The 14,632-nt window shown below is 49.9% G+C and overlaps 1 protein-coding gene across 1 annotated transcript; it reads left to right on the top strand.

Annotated features, from left to right (window-relative positions):
- The first annotated feature begins 370 nt into the window (after positions 1-370).
- Positions 371-3,694, top strand: C9H11orf91 (chromosome 9 C11orf91 homolog). The gene is made up of 2 exons (XM_067749473.1): positions 371-2,214; positions 3,442-3,694. Exons 1-2 carry the CDS (start codon positions 1,719-1,721, stop codon positions 3,525-3,527), a joined length of 582 nt encoding a protein of 193 aa, XP_067605574.1. The 5' UTR covers positions 371-1,718; the 3' UTR covers positions 3,528-3,694.
- The last annotated feature ends 10,938 nt before the right edge of the window (positions 3,695-14,632 follow it).

A 14,632-nucleotide genomic window follows, 5' to 3' on the forward strand; every position in this document is an offset into this window, starting at 1 on the left:
CAGTAATAAGGGTCATCTCTTCTTCCTGGCACGGGAGAGGGAGTTGGGGACACCTTCACTAAGGGAAATTTATTTTCTTTACAAAGGAAATTTTGTTACCTTTACAAAGGGAAATTTATGGCCTGCTTTTAGGCCATAAAAGGAGAGGAGGAAGTTCCTCCTGTGTCTGCTTTTTTCAATTGCCAACTTAAAATAATTCTTATGCCAAAGTGGCATATTTGGGGGTGGTATATTGTGATCCCCTTCAGTTCCAACAACACATAACACTGTTTTAAAAGTGTCCAAATATTTATTGAATCCTATTATATGCTCAGCATTATAGGATCCTTGAGCTGGACCCTTGCCCTCAAGGAGCTTACAGGTAAGTGTGGGGAGGAAAATCTTCTCAGCTTCAGACAAGCCCCTCAGTGGGGGTTGCTGCTCCTTACATTTGGACAGAGTTTCTAAGTTTACAAGTGCTTCACACACACTATTCTGTCTTCCATCTGATTATCACAAACAACCCTATGAGGCAGCCTGGTTCTCTTATTTTTATTTTACAGAAAGCCATCTTAGAAGTCAAGCAACTTGTCCATCTTGGATATCTGATTCTCTCTGCTTTGCTGCCAAACACACACACACACACACACACACACACACACACACACACACACAGCATTTGCTAGTGGAGCTGGTACTGACTCAGATCTTGACTGGCCAACAGTCTAAACTGGCCCCCACCCATCTTTGTTCATTTACATCAATATCATTAGGCAGACGTTTTCAAGGAAATTTACTCACCCTCAGTCTATGATTAGTACAGGCTACTCATCTATATGAGCTGGGCATGTCCCTTGGACAGTATGTCCAAGACACCGTAAAGAAGAGCTGAGCTGTTCGAGGGCCATTCTGCAGGATTTCCTTTTGGTGGTTCGTTTACTGCCTGTTAGCTCCTGATAATGAATGTTCGGAAGAGAACTAAACTACATTTCATTGAAGACACCTAGTTCAGATCTATTCCAAATCCATACCAGGGTCCCTTTCTTCCAGAATCGTCCACAACACTGGGAAATTTGGTAGAAACATGGGTTGGCTCTAACAGCCATTCCCATCTACCCTCTTCTTCCGTTGTAAAGGAGGAAAAGTCAGACACTCCTGTCCCTAAACTTCTTTGCAATGAGGAGTGGTAAGGGAAGTCTGCTGGGGCAGGGGGCAAGTTTCTAGGAATTTTTTTTCTCCCTATAGAAGGAGAGGAAGACAAGAAAGTTTTCCCTCGGAGTTCTGACCAGCTCCCAGCTTCCTACTTTTGCATGAAGTTATGGCGGGATGCGAGAGCAGGCGCCAGGGGTGCAGTAGCTCGGTTGTGAGGCTTGCGGAATTTAGGGGCGGTAGGAGGAGTCGTGGGGCGGGATCTGGAGGACCCGAACCTGTCGTCGAGGATGTTGGCGGAGCGCCCGGAGGGGACGGGTCGCACATCAGGGCGTACGTGCGGGATTTCCCTTTCCAGCTACTCCGCTGGCCTTTCTCACTCTAGGGGCGCGTCGGTGGGCGTGGTCATATTCTGGGGCGTGGCCAGCGGGGCTTTAGAATCTTGATTGTTTGGGGCGGGGCCGGGCGAAAGGGTGGGGGCCGCTCTCCCTCGGGGCGTGGCCTGTGGAACCTCAGAACCAGGGTGACTCGGGGCCAGGGCTCGCGTCTCCCGGCACGGGGTTCCTCCCACTCACCTTCCCGTTCAAAAGATGCCGAAGGGGCGGCGCGGCAGCCAGAGCCCCACGAGGAGCCAGCGGCCGGCCCCGCCCCTCTACTTCCCGTCCCTCTATGACCGCGGCATCTCCTCGTCCCCGCTCAGCGACTTCAACATCTGGAAGAAGCTCTTCGTGCCGCTGAAGGCGGGAGGGGCGCCGGCGGGCGGGGCGACTGGGAGCCAGCTTCTGCCCCAGGCGCACCCTGCCCCAGCGCCCCTGCCGCCACCGCCGCCTGGCCTGGGTTCCCCCAGTGAGCGCCCCTGTCCCCCGCCCTGGCCCTCCGGCCTGGCCTCCATCCCCTACGAGCCTCTGCGCTTCTTCTACTCGCCACAGCCGGGGCCCGAGGTGGCTGTCTCGCCCCTGGCCCCCGGCCCCACGACCCCCCGGCTAGCCTCTGCCTCCCATCCCGAGGAGTTGTGCGAGCTGGAGATCCGGATTAAGGAGCTGGAGCTGCTCACCATCACTGGGGACGGCTTCGACTCCCAGCGCTGTGTGTAACCTCGGCCGAGCCCACCCTTACCCTGCCTCTGCTCCCTCCTTGGCTCCATGCCCCCTGAGCCCCTCACCCTCAGTGTGGCCTTGGGCTCAGACTCCAGCTTCCAGGAATCCCTGATCCCAAACCGATCCCCTCAGAACCCAGACACTCCATCCTGGATTTCAACCGATTCCTTTGCCCACCATAAATCTGGACTTCACGGCCCCCTTTGCCCCAAATTCCAGCCTCCCTCCGTCCTGAGCCCTTTTGTTAGTCTGGACTCTGAGCCTCTAAACCTGGAACTCTGTCCATCACAACCCTCAAGTTGAACTTTAAGCCTCCTGCACAGTGATACTAACACCCTGGAGTTTCGCACACCGCCCCCCCACCCCCTCCCGAGACACACAGCCCCTGTCTCTAGAGACCTGACTTTTAGTGTTTATCTTAAACTGGGGTCCTCAATGGGAGGAGGGGGAAGTAGGTGAGGGTCAGTTGATCTGTAGGGGGAAGTGTAAGACCCAGAAGGCCCAAGGATGTTCACTGAGGAGTTTGGGCATCCTCAATTTCTCACTGCTGGAAGGTAGCCTCCTGTGACCCCTGGCCGCCCTTTCACCAGGGTCCTTGCCTCTGCCGTCTGGTCTAAGGTCTGAAGTCTTGGGCAGACCAGCTGTGCTGATGTGGGCAGGATTCCTCTGCTGCGCAGACTTGAGTCCTTGATGTTAGAGAGTAAAGTTGTTAAACCCAATTCTACTCCCAGAAGGACCAAGCTGCACTGTAGAATATTCTGCTCCCAGATGGACCAAACAGCCATAGGCTGTTCCACAGATTTTGTCCTTCCCAACACCTTGTCTGGCTAAGGCTAGCCCCTGACCACTGGAAAAGGGCAGATGGTTCTAGAAAGACCATCCCCATTATTGTGAAATAACAGACATGTTTAGGTCCATGTGGCCATAGGAATGGTCCCCAATTCATCAGGCACCCTGTAATGTCTCCTTCCTCACATCCTCGGGAAGAAAACTCCAGGAATACTTGGGCTTTTCTGAGTCCTGGATTTCTCAACCACCTATTCTCCACTTTGACGTGTTTTGGCTGTTAGGGTTTTTTTCCCCTCACCCACCTTGGGTCATAATGGGTTTGGGGCTCATGTAGGGAGCACACAATTGCTTCCCAGAAGCTTGCTTTGGAAGTGTTAGAAAAAGCCCTTATGTCTCCTACAGCTAAGTTTGTTTTGCTCTCCTGCAGATAAATTCTTGAAAGCGCTGAAAGATGAAAAGTTACAAGGCCTGAAGATGAGGCAGCCTGGAAAGAAGTCGGCCTCTCTCTCCTGAGGAGCTGCCCACCAGAGCCTAAGCAGCGGCCTCCGTAGGTGTTAGTGCTTAGATAATGTGCCCCGTTTGTTGTCATTTCAAAGATCGTTATTTTTTCTTCTGTATTTACTGCTGTTCTTGTTGATCCCAGCACATACTCTACATACAGTGCCCACTTGAGTGGTAAAGCTCATGGTCTCTCTCCTGTCTGTGCTGCTGCTGGGGAAGCACTCTCACGGGGGCTGGAAGCTGCTGCCCAGCTGGCATTCAAGGGAGGAGGGGATCCCCAACACTGCCAAGTCGGGGTGGGGGGACTGGGAAAAGCCAAGGGCAACATATATTTGGATCTGTTGCTGTGACCCTGCTCAGAAAGGCTCTTTGAGGACTGGGACAAGGGCTTAGTTTGTTTCAAACAGCTTTAGTCCTTGGAAATGTTTTTAGTTTTTAAATGGTTTTTGGAGCACAAAACTCTTTGATAATCTGATCAAAGACACGGTCATTCCTAGAAATTCATGTAGTCAAGAAATATTTGAGTGCATGTTATGTGCTAGGTGCCCTCCTAGGCTCTTGGGGCTGGGGGGTGCAGACAATAAATATAAGTAAACCATAATAGGGTATCAGAAGATGACAGGCTAAGGGGAAAACAAAAAGAGTAGGGGTGAGGATGGTCCTGAGGGTAGGAGGAAAGCAGGGTTTCTTGAAGAGGCAACATCTAAACAAGGTTTGACAAAGGTTAAGGGCGACAGCCAGGTGACAACCTGGGGGCATGTTTCAGGGTGAAGGGCAGGTGCGAAGGCTGAAGGTGGGATGCTTGAGGGTCAGCAGAGAGCCCAGCTGGCTGGAGCAGGAGTGGGGGGAGAGTGGTAGGGACGAGTACAGAGAGGGTCCATTCGAGCGGGACCTTACAAACCATAGTAAGGACTTGGGGTTTTACTCCGAGTGGGATGGGAAGTAGTTAGAGTGTTTTCAGCTGACGAGTAACAGGATCTGACTTGCTCTATGTTGAGAACAGGGTAAGGAGGGACGCAGAGAAAGCAGTTAGGAGGCTGTGGGAATTAATAATCCAGCTAAGCGAGAAGCGATGGTACAGCATTTCTGCCCTTTCCCCCTTGCTGGGTCCCCCATGGGGCACCCGCTGCGGCCGCCGTCCCTCTGCCAGGTGCTGCCTCTACGGCCAGGAGGAGCAACAGCTCAGCGCAGGAGTATGCAAAGGGTAACGTAGTTGATAGAAAAAAATCTTCCATCAAATGTAACGTTTTGGTGCTTGGCATCTAGACTCCCTTGTGCCCTCACTGTGCCAGCAGCACGGTAGAACATAGGCAAAGAATCCATCAAGTTTGGAGAATGAATAGGAGTAAGCAGTGAGCCGGGTATTTCAGAAGACAGGTTAAGAAGGGGTGTAACGGGGGGAAGCCGTCGGCTCTGACAAATGCTGCTGCTCGGCCACGTGAGAGGAGCCTGAACATTCGCTTTTGGATTCAGCAACTTGGATTCAGTACCGGTGATCTTGCCCAGAGCAATTTTGGTTGAGCGATGGGGGTTAACACCTGAGTGGAGTAGTTTGGGGGAGAGAACGGGAGCAGACGAGCTAGAGACAGCAGGTGTAGATGACTTTTTATGGAGCTTAGCTTCAAGGAAAGCTGAGATCTGAGCAGGAGCCGGCAGGATAAGCGGGGTTGACAGAATGGTTTTTTAAGAAGGAATAAATGACCAGACGTTTGTGGTCTGATGGAGAATGACCCAGTAGAGAAAAACTGACGAGGTAGAAGAGGCTCCTTTGACGCACAGCAAGCCAAATGCTGACACGCCAAGGTTTGCAGCGAAGAGAGGACTGATTTGCGAGGCAGCCAGATGAGAAGCTGTGCGAACAAGCCGCAGGTCAGGTATGGTCTGCCCCCCAAGGCAAGGGCCTGGGGTATTTATGGGGTAGTGAATAAAGACTCAGGTGGCCGGAGGCGTGGGGAGCATGGGGAGGTGAGGTGGTTGGAAAAAGGTGCGGTAATTGTCCTTCTGCTTGGGTGTAACTCGGCTACAGGCCTCTGCGTGTTCTGAGGGTGGAGGTTTTAGCCCTCTGATGTCAAAAAGTCACTGAGCGGGGGCTTCCCTGGTGGCGCAGTGGTTGAGAGTCCGCCTGCCGATGCAGGGGACACGTGTCCCGGTCCGGGAAGATCCCACATGCCGCAGAGCGGCTGGGCCTGTGAGCCATGGCCGCTGAGCCTGCACATTCGGAGCCTGTGCTCCACAACAGGAGAGGCCACAACAGTGAGAGGCTCGCGTACAGCAAAAAAAAAAAAAAAGTCACTGAGCAGACACTGGCACAGGCCCAGTTAGAGGGTCAGTGGTCCTATCCAGTCTTAACCCACTCAGATCGAATTAGACACAGCTGATTCCAAGTTTCTGGACAAAAACTCGGCAAAAATCTTACTGTTTAGGCTTTGTGCTGCTTGGAGGACATGCAAGTCTTAAAACGACCTTGATTAGTGAAGGCAGGTGAAATGGATTTAACCCATGGTTTCAGAGAGATGAGGAATTGCTGGAATGGTATCCTTGAGTAAACCAGCGGGGTTGGGTCTAGTTTACAGTAGAGGGATTGGCTTTAGATGGAAGCAGAGATGGTTTATCTGTGATAGCGGGAGGTTGTATCTGCGGTGTAAGGGTGCAGATGCTGATAGATGGATAGATGGGGTGGTGAAAGCCCTGGATGTTACATACACTTGCCCCTAAGTTTGTGCAGCGACCTCTAGCTTGAGGATGCAAATGTGCACACCTGTGAGGCCCAGCTGGACACCCCGGGTGTGGCGCCGGGAGCCAGGGGGAGGCTGGCAAGCCCCAGAGCTCCTGCCTTACCGCGGGGTCAGTTCCAGCCACTGCCGCCCAGCCAGGAGTGTGGGCCCAGTGTCAGGCAAAAGCTCTTGGGTTGTAAATCTTAGCAATGAATTCCAGTGTTTCCAAAACCCAATGCGGGACATATAAAGGCTGGACAGTCCCCCAGAGTTTGCAACCTCTGTTCTCCCCATGGGAGTCTGCCCACCCTGGGCATTCCAGGCCCTGTCTCCCCTCTCCAGGAAGAAGCCAGATTCCCATTGCCCCAGGCTGGTTGTTACAAGAGAGGCTCCACTGTTCTAGAAAACTGCAGGCTGGCAAGTGCAGTGAGGGGAGCTAGAGACTCTTAATGAGAATAAATGAGAATAAACTAGGCATCAGGAAAACCCAGCGCAGAGCTCAGGTGGAGACAGGGCTGTCCAGTGGGACCCTGTTTCCCATTCCCTCTCCAGAGGCCCAGTAGCCCCCGCCCCCATCCCTCCAGGCTCGAAAATTGGCCACCAGTTAAGTGCATACTGGGCACAGAGGGAGGCAGTTGATGTGAACAATCTAATTCTCACTAGCACCTTGTGAAATAGGAACCGCTCTTGGCATGTTTTACAGATGAGGGAACAGGGGCTCTGAAAGGTGAAGTAGCTTACACCCACCCCCCTCCGCCACCCCTGCTGTTCCTGAGCACAGAGCTAGGGAATGGCAGAGCCAGGACTGGAACTCAGGCCTGTCAAGGTTCACCCAGGCTGTCCCACGGCATGGGGCACAGGTACAGGGGGAGCCCTAGTGAGCTATCAGAAGGAAACATTAGGCTCAATACTGGCAAGACATAGTTTTGGGGTTGGCTGAGTTGTTTCCCACAATTTCCCAAGTGAGAATGGGGTTGACGGTATTATGGTGTCACATCCCAGGAATGCCCACACCCAGCCCTGTCACCTATCCCTTCATCCCATGGCTTTGGTCACAGGTCCTGTTATCAGGATGGTGGGGGAGGCAGGTCCTGTGATTGTCAGCCCCTCCAGAATGAAATGGAATGGAAGAGGCTGTTCCCCAAAGAGAAGGTTGCTTGGCAGATGAAAACAGGATGGGGTCCCAGTTGAGCGAACACCCTATGCAGAGGAATAATAGAGTAGTGTGCTGGAGCCAGCTCGAACAGCTCATGAGAGCCAGTGATTAACTTTTCAGGAATTTTGTAAGCTGGTTGTTAAATACAGCCATTGTTAAAAATTAAACTATATCAACTTACAATTAAATTATATTTAAAACTAAAGTAATAAATATTCAAAATTCAGCACTCCCTAATTATTTTGCTACATTTTACAGTTACCTACACTCGAAGTTATTTATGGCTCTTCGTCTGTAGAGCAGAAATACTATAGAACGATGTGCTAAGGTTACATTCCTTCCTAATAATGCCACTTGACGTCTTGAAACTGGCCACAGTGAGAGTATTTACACTATGGAAACTGGCAAATGTACAAATCAGGGTTGTTCCTGTCCTCTTCACCCTTCCCAACCTCCATAAAGACTTGGTTGTCAAACATTTACCAGTACACCACCAGATAAACAGGAAAAAAAATGTATAGCTGAGCTAAAGGGAAAGCTGCTTTGGAGCATTCAAAGTTGGGCTGAAGGTATGATTGGAGCTCCCTGCTGCCTCCAGCTTGATTGCCCACTTAGTTACCAACATGGAAGAGCTAGGAAAGAAGAACCTGGTCATGCCTGCTCACAAAGGCAGGCTTTACCTTGTAACAGGCGCTCAGGGAGCACGGGTGCACTGACTTTTAAGATGGAGTAAGCTTGGCCACTGGTGATGCAGGGCCCAGGGAATGTCTGGACTCCGGCCAATCAGATTAGCAACTTGTACTCTCAGGACATCAGGGTAGAGGGCACGCAGAGGGAACAGCCTGTGGGTGAGGGACTGAAGTACATCCTCTCCAATGGTAACTGGTTTGAGCAAGATGGAGCAGGAAACCTGATAGAGGGTGAAATCGACTGTTTAGATCATGACCGCTTCATCAAAGGATCTGTCAGTCCTGAGGGAAGTAGAGAGTTCAGGTGTGATGGGAAAACCTGCCACTCCCTCAGCCAAGTAACCTGTGCCCCACTGTATGGCCAAAGGGGTCAGGCCGGATCCAGCACCTGCGGGGGCCTGGCTTCTCGGAGCAGGAATAGAAGAGATGTAATCACCGCTTTAAAGACTTCCCTCTCACTGGAGATGAAGGCCGTGTTGGTACCTCATGCACACTGGCCTTTTCCTTTCAACGGCATCTAGATTCTGTCCCCAACCAGATATGTTGGGACATTATATCTGGGACGTTACTTAACCTCTCTGAGCCTGTCTCCTCATCTGGGAAATGGAGATATTGCTCTCATGGGACGGTTGGGTGGGGACAACAAACAAGGTGATAGATGGGGAACTGCCCCCAGCTGGGAGTCATGATTACTGTTTCCCACCCAGTTTAGGACTCAGCCCTCACTGCTAAGCTACTAGTACAGGGAGTGGTGGTGGCCTCGGGGTTTGAGCTGGAGGTTGGCCTGACCAGCAGGGAGGGAGAAACGTTGAATTTGCAGGGCCCTAGAGCTCCACCCACAAAAAGTAGCAAGTGGGTGAGCGTGGCTGGAAGGCAGTTTGGGGAAGAGGGTGATTCTTTTCTAGAGAGGGCCAACCACGTTTCTCCCAGGCAACGTCACATCTGCCACATCAGGTGAGCTCAAGGGCTTGGCCTCTCTGGAGGTGGTGCCCCAAAGGGAGAGCTTTGGCCATCGCCCAGGCCTTCTATCCCGTCCATAGCAGAGCATCAGCACATCCAAGAAGCCATCTGTGTGGCGACTGGAGGGAAAGGACTGGAGAGGAATCAGAAGGTGCATCAGTGACGCACAGCTGGAGATGCACATATTCTAGGCGCTTTTCTGGTTGAGAGGAAAGAGGCCACTCAAACTAGTTTATTTAAATAACAAGAGCAGATGCCAGTAGGCTTGTTTGGTTACAAACAGTAGAAACTTACTCAAGAGAAATAAACAAAGGAGGCATCCAGCCCTTTAGGAGGAAAGGAATGAGGTGCTGCCACTGGACACTCAGCTCCAACCACATTCCTCGGAGAGCAAATGTGATCGGCTCGTCTGGGCTGCATGTCCATCTCTGTCCATGTTGGGGCGGGGTGGCCAGGGTCCTGTGATCGCAGCCCCCCCAGAAGCCCTTGGAGCTGGGGAGCATCTGCAGACACACCACATGTCCCATCACAAGCCTCACGCCAATTGGCACCAGGGCTTGGAAGCCACCAGGAGCCCAGGCAGTTGCCCTCCTAACTCCTTCTCACTCTACACACCTGTGCACCTCCTGCCTTTCTGATCAGTTTCCTCCTAGAGAGTCACTCGGGTTCCCCATTCACAGGAACCTTTCCTAGTTCCAGTTCCTAAGAGCAGAATGGCAGTGGATTGCCAGTGGCTTTGAGCTTAGGTCGCGAGTCAGGTGCCAGGAGAGACAGAGCAGGAAAGGTCCTATAATCAGCGGATGATTCTACGGGAGCCTGAGGGAGGATTCCTCCAGAGGGGGGATAAATGTTAGCTATTCCATCTATCCATTCCCAGACTCCCCCAGGATTATTAATCTCTGCAGAGTTTATCTGAATGCAGTGCACAGAAACTAAGCCTGCATGCTTTTACTGATTTGTTCATTCATTTATTCATCCAATGGCTCTGTCAGTGAAGCAGGTTCTTCACTTCTCTGAGCCCTTTTCCTCATGGAAAATGTGCATGATAATTGGTGTTGCGAATTAACTGAGATAATGTGTGTGAACTGCTCAGCTCACCACCTGACACACAGCTAATGCTCACCTTCCTAGGGTTTGCCAGGCAAATTTGCATCAAGGCTTCTGGTCATTAACACAAAGTCCTTGTTCCTCTCATGTGGGGCGGGGGGGATCCACTAGGTGACAGCATGGATTTAGACTTGGGATGAAACAGCCCCCATCCCCTCACATCCAGGGCTGATATTTACAAGCTTGTTCTTTATCATCTAGAAGAAAATGCCATTTGGAAATCTTTAGGGAGGAGGAGACACTGTGGCCATTGCAGGCATTCATTGCAAAAATAAACACAGATGCAACATCAGGCCCTTCTCAGAAGCTGCAGGTGGCCACCTGCTGAGAGCCACGTTTTACTTGCACGGGGAAAATATTTTTCCAGAACCAGTTTCAAGGCGAAAAACCCAGTTCACATGAATAAAAGAAGCTGGACTGAACTCATTAATACTTATTATCTGCACTGGTCTGCTCTGGCTGCTATCACAAAGTACCATAGACGGGGTGGCTTGAACAACAGATGTTTATTTCTCACAGTTCTGGAGGCTTGGAAGTCCAAGATCAAGGTGCTGGCCAGTTCAGTTCCTGGTGAGGGCTCTCTTCCTGACTTGCAGTTGGCCACCTTCTTGCTGTGTTCTCACATGGCAGAGAGAGAGAGAGCTCTGGTGTGTCTCCCTCTTCTTATAAGGACATTAATACCACCATGAAGGCCCTACCTTCATGACCTCATCTAAACCTAATTACCTCCCAAGGCTCCATCTCCAAATGCCAACACACTGGGGATTAAGGCTTCAACCTATGTATGTGGGGCAGGGTGGGGTGGGGTGGGGGGACACGTTTCCATCCATAGCAGATCTATGTTGTCTAATAGAACTATCTGCAGTGACAGAACTGTTTTGTATCTGTGCTGTTTAATATGGAAGTCATTAGCCACACATGGCTATTGAGACTTGACATGTGGCTAGTACACCTGAGCAACTGAATTTTAAATTTTATTTCATTTTAATTATTTAAATTTCAGTTTAAATAGCCACATGGGGTTAGTGGCTACCATACTGGACAGCTCAGGTCTATATATATATTTTTCCCCCTTATTTAATTGATTAGATCGTGTTGAGTGTGGAAAGAGGGAAGTTTGGGGTTTAATGTAGGCTTGGTTTCCAGCATTAAGTGATATGGGAGCAGGTCAAAGTGGTATCTCTTTAGAAACCAGTGAAGTGAAGCCACTGCCTATGGGGACACAGTGGGTTGTCAGCTGAGCCCACCCGCTCCCTCCAAGTAGCAGCTCCTCTCTGTGTAAGCCTCCAGGAAGCTAGGCTCCCTTTTTATCCCTCCTGGAAGTGATTTGGGAAGAGTCACAGGACAATCAGGAAAAGGCTCGCTTGTCCGAGATGTGGAGTGTTTGTGCACGTGCGCACGCGGGCATGTACGCAATCAGGCCTCTTGCAGAACAAGGTTGTGTGACCCTCTGCACGGGAAAGAGGGTGGTGTCTAAATCTGAATTGCTCACTGCATCCTTCCCCATCCATCCCAAAGAAACAGTTTACTACAGGTGCGTTTCAAGAACTGATGTCATTTTATAGTTTGTTTCAGGAACAGAGCAAAGATGCTCTGACGAGACCAGTTCTAGCACCAGAAGAGGTGTCTTGGGGTCTGAGTGCAAGAGAGACCACTGGGGGTTAGTGACACTCTGGGAGTTTCTCCCCAGCCCTGCCACAATATCACATGATACCAACTATCAAGCACTAGTTATCAAGGGATTTCTCTGTGCCAGGTCCTGGGCTCAGCACGCTACTTATAGCATCTCATTAATGTTTATAGCCTGAACCTATGAGGAATATGTCCTCATCCCCACTTACAGAGGCACAAAGAAGTGTACAGCTAGGATGTGGCCAAGCTGCTCTAAAGCCCAAACACTTAAACCCTTAGCTCACTGTTTCTTGACTGGCTTCAGTTTATTCTATTTTCCCTGTTCCCCTCCAGCCCACCTCAGCCAGCTGCTATGGACAGTGTGTGGGCAAATGTCATAACTGACAAGAGTCTGGACTCCAAGATAAGGACAGGCAAGTTTTCTCCTGAATCCAGCACAGGCGAACTTCACTTCAGCAACGCTGTCCCTGAGCAGTGACATGAGCAGTCTCATGGAGTTTTACTAAATAGAATCCTATTTTCCTCTGGCTTACCATATGATTCTGGTAATGAGCTCCATGTCATTCTTACAGAGCCGACCGTCTTTGCTGCCAGACCTTTAAATGCACCAAGCTCAGGTGTTTTGCAAGTTGCTTGCTAGGACCAGGATGGTATGCCCTGGGTGAGTTGAGTCTTTTGGGTGCTCAGAAGAATGACTCCTGGGAGTGATGGGACTGTGGAATCTGTGGGAGATCTGCAGCCGGTTCCAGCTAGTCTCACCTCAGCCAGGTGATGAAGAGCCTTTCCTATCACAGCACCAGCGACGTCTCCCTAGGTGTCCTGAGCTCACCCTCTTTTGGGGGGCGCTTATTGGTGTCCTGAGCTGTTGAAAAGGGAGGCTGTCCACAGTTGGGGGCTGGAAGGGGCTGAGCATAGGAGTCACTCCTGGTGGATCAATGGGTAATGCTTCAGCTCTGGCAAGATAGTGAGTTTCCCAACGCTAGAAGTATTCAAGCAGAGGCTAATCAATAACAATAGTCCATCATGCTCGTAGAGTGCCCTGCAGTTGGAAACTCTGTGTTCTCTCCTTCCAGCTCTATAGTCACTTCACTGACTAGATCCCAGCTTCATTTCACAGATAAGGCTCAGAGAGGGGACATGACTTGCCCAGAGGAGCACAGCTAGAATGTGGTAAAGGTGAGGTTCCAATCTAGGCCGGATGACCCCAAATCCTAACATGGGCATCCCTTTAAAGTGTGATAACAGTGGCCTTGACATAGATTCAGAGCTAGAGTAAAACTTTTCAGACCCCAAACTGAAAATATTTTGGTGTCCTCTCACTCCATGCATGATTTAAAATCAAGGAAATTCTTCCACTCCCACTCAGTGGTGACTACATTGCTTTCTTCCCCTAAATATTAAATTATATTTAAAACCCTCCATCTCCTCCCCATTCTTTCCCCTCTCCCTCATTTTGAGTACCTGCCCGGCTGAAGTCCTAATTCTGCTTAATCTTTGACCAGGTAGGCCTCTATAGTGTCCACAGGTCATGGGGTGGATTGCAGGGTATAAACCTGGATCATTTCCCCAGTAAATTCTCTTCCAACTAAAAGAGTCTAGGATCCTATAATTTCAAAAACAGTTGAGACATCAGTTCATCACATGGTGATTTCTAATATTATGAGAATTTGTAAACGCTTGTTAAAATCTTTTCCTTATGGGGAATGGAGAAAGAACTAGTACGCAAGAGAAAAGACAAAATGTGAACACATAGATCCACTAACACCTTGGAAAGAAAATTACCAGCAAGACGATGTGCTTTATTTCATGTGCAAAATTTCCAGGAGTAAACAAACACAATTTCAACGAAGGAAAACAGGCTAATGCAGCAGAGAAATGGTATCACAAAGAAAGGAAAAGAAATGGTATCACTGCAGAGCTCTACCTGGTTCACCTGTTTAGATTTGCTCCACAGAGCACTATAGTTCAGAGGCTGAATAAAAACCCAAGCCCATTCATTAATAATCCAGTATGTTCTGAATGGCAGTGTACTGATATGAACAATGCAAAGTGAGTGTTCGGTGCACCGTGGTTTCACTCGTAAAGTACTGAATATATGGTTCCTGAAATCAACAAATACTTGTTGATTCTTGGCAGTTGGCAACTTGTTCTCTATCCCCACTGGTATATTGTGGGTACCTTACTAATCGGTTAAAGATCCTTGGGAAGGAAAGCTGTGTGTAGCCTAATCAGAAGATGCAATTGCAGAGTCTGTTATTTTCTAAACCTAAATGTTTCCAGAAAGAAGGGGACTTCAGTTTTCATTCGGCTGGCTCTTATGAGGTAGAAAAATCGTTGAATGCATGGTGAGTCCTTCATATGTTGGGCTTTGCGTCTCAAGGATCAGTCTCCCTTGACCGTGAACTCTGTGCGGGGAGGCGCTGTGTCTCGCTCACCGCTGAATCCCGATCACCTAGCATGGCGTCTGATGCATAGTAAGAATTCAGGAAAGTTTGCTCAGCCAATGAAGGACTGAATGGATGGCTATGTGGCAGCTTCTATCAGTGCTTCCTGTACAGTTCCAGTTAAATGAAAGATTAACAATCAACAGACATGCACATCCCTGGCAGAAAGACAGCCCTGCAGCCCTTCTCCGGGCCTCGTATCTGCTCAAGTCACGGCTTCTGGTCTCAGCCTTTGGTTCTCCTTTACCTGGACCATTAAAAGAGTTGGCCCCTGGGACACAGAAAGCTTGTCTGGGACCTTCCAATTTTCAGGACAAAACCTTAAATTAGAGAGAAGCAAACTTTTAGTTCCCAAAGCACCTGAACATTAATACATGAAGCAACTCGGGCAATTTGGCAACCCTTTGTTTTCACG

Source organism: Pseudorca crassidens, chromosome 9, assembly GCF_039906515.1.
Source record: "Pseudorca crassidens isolate mPseCra1 chromosome 9, mPseCra1.hap1, whole genome shotgun sequence".
Lineage (NCBI taxonomy): Eukaryota > Metazoa > Chordata > Mammalia > Artiodactyla > Delphinidae > Pseudorca > Pseudorca crassidens.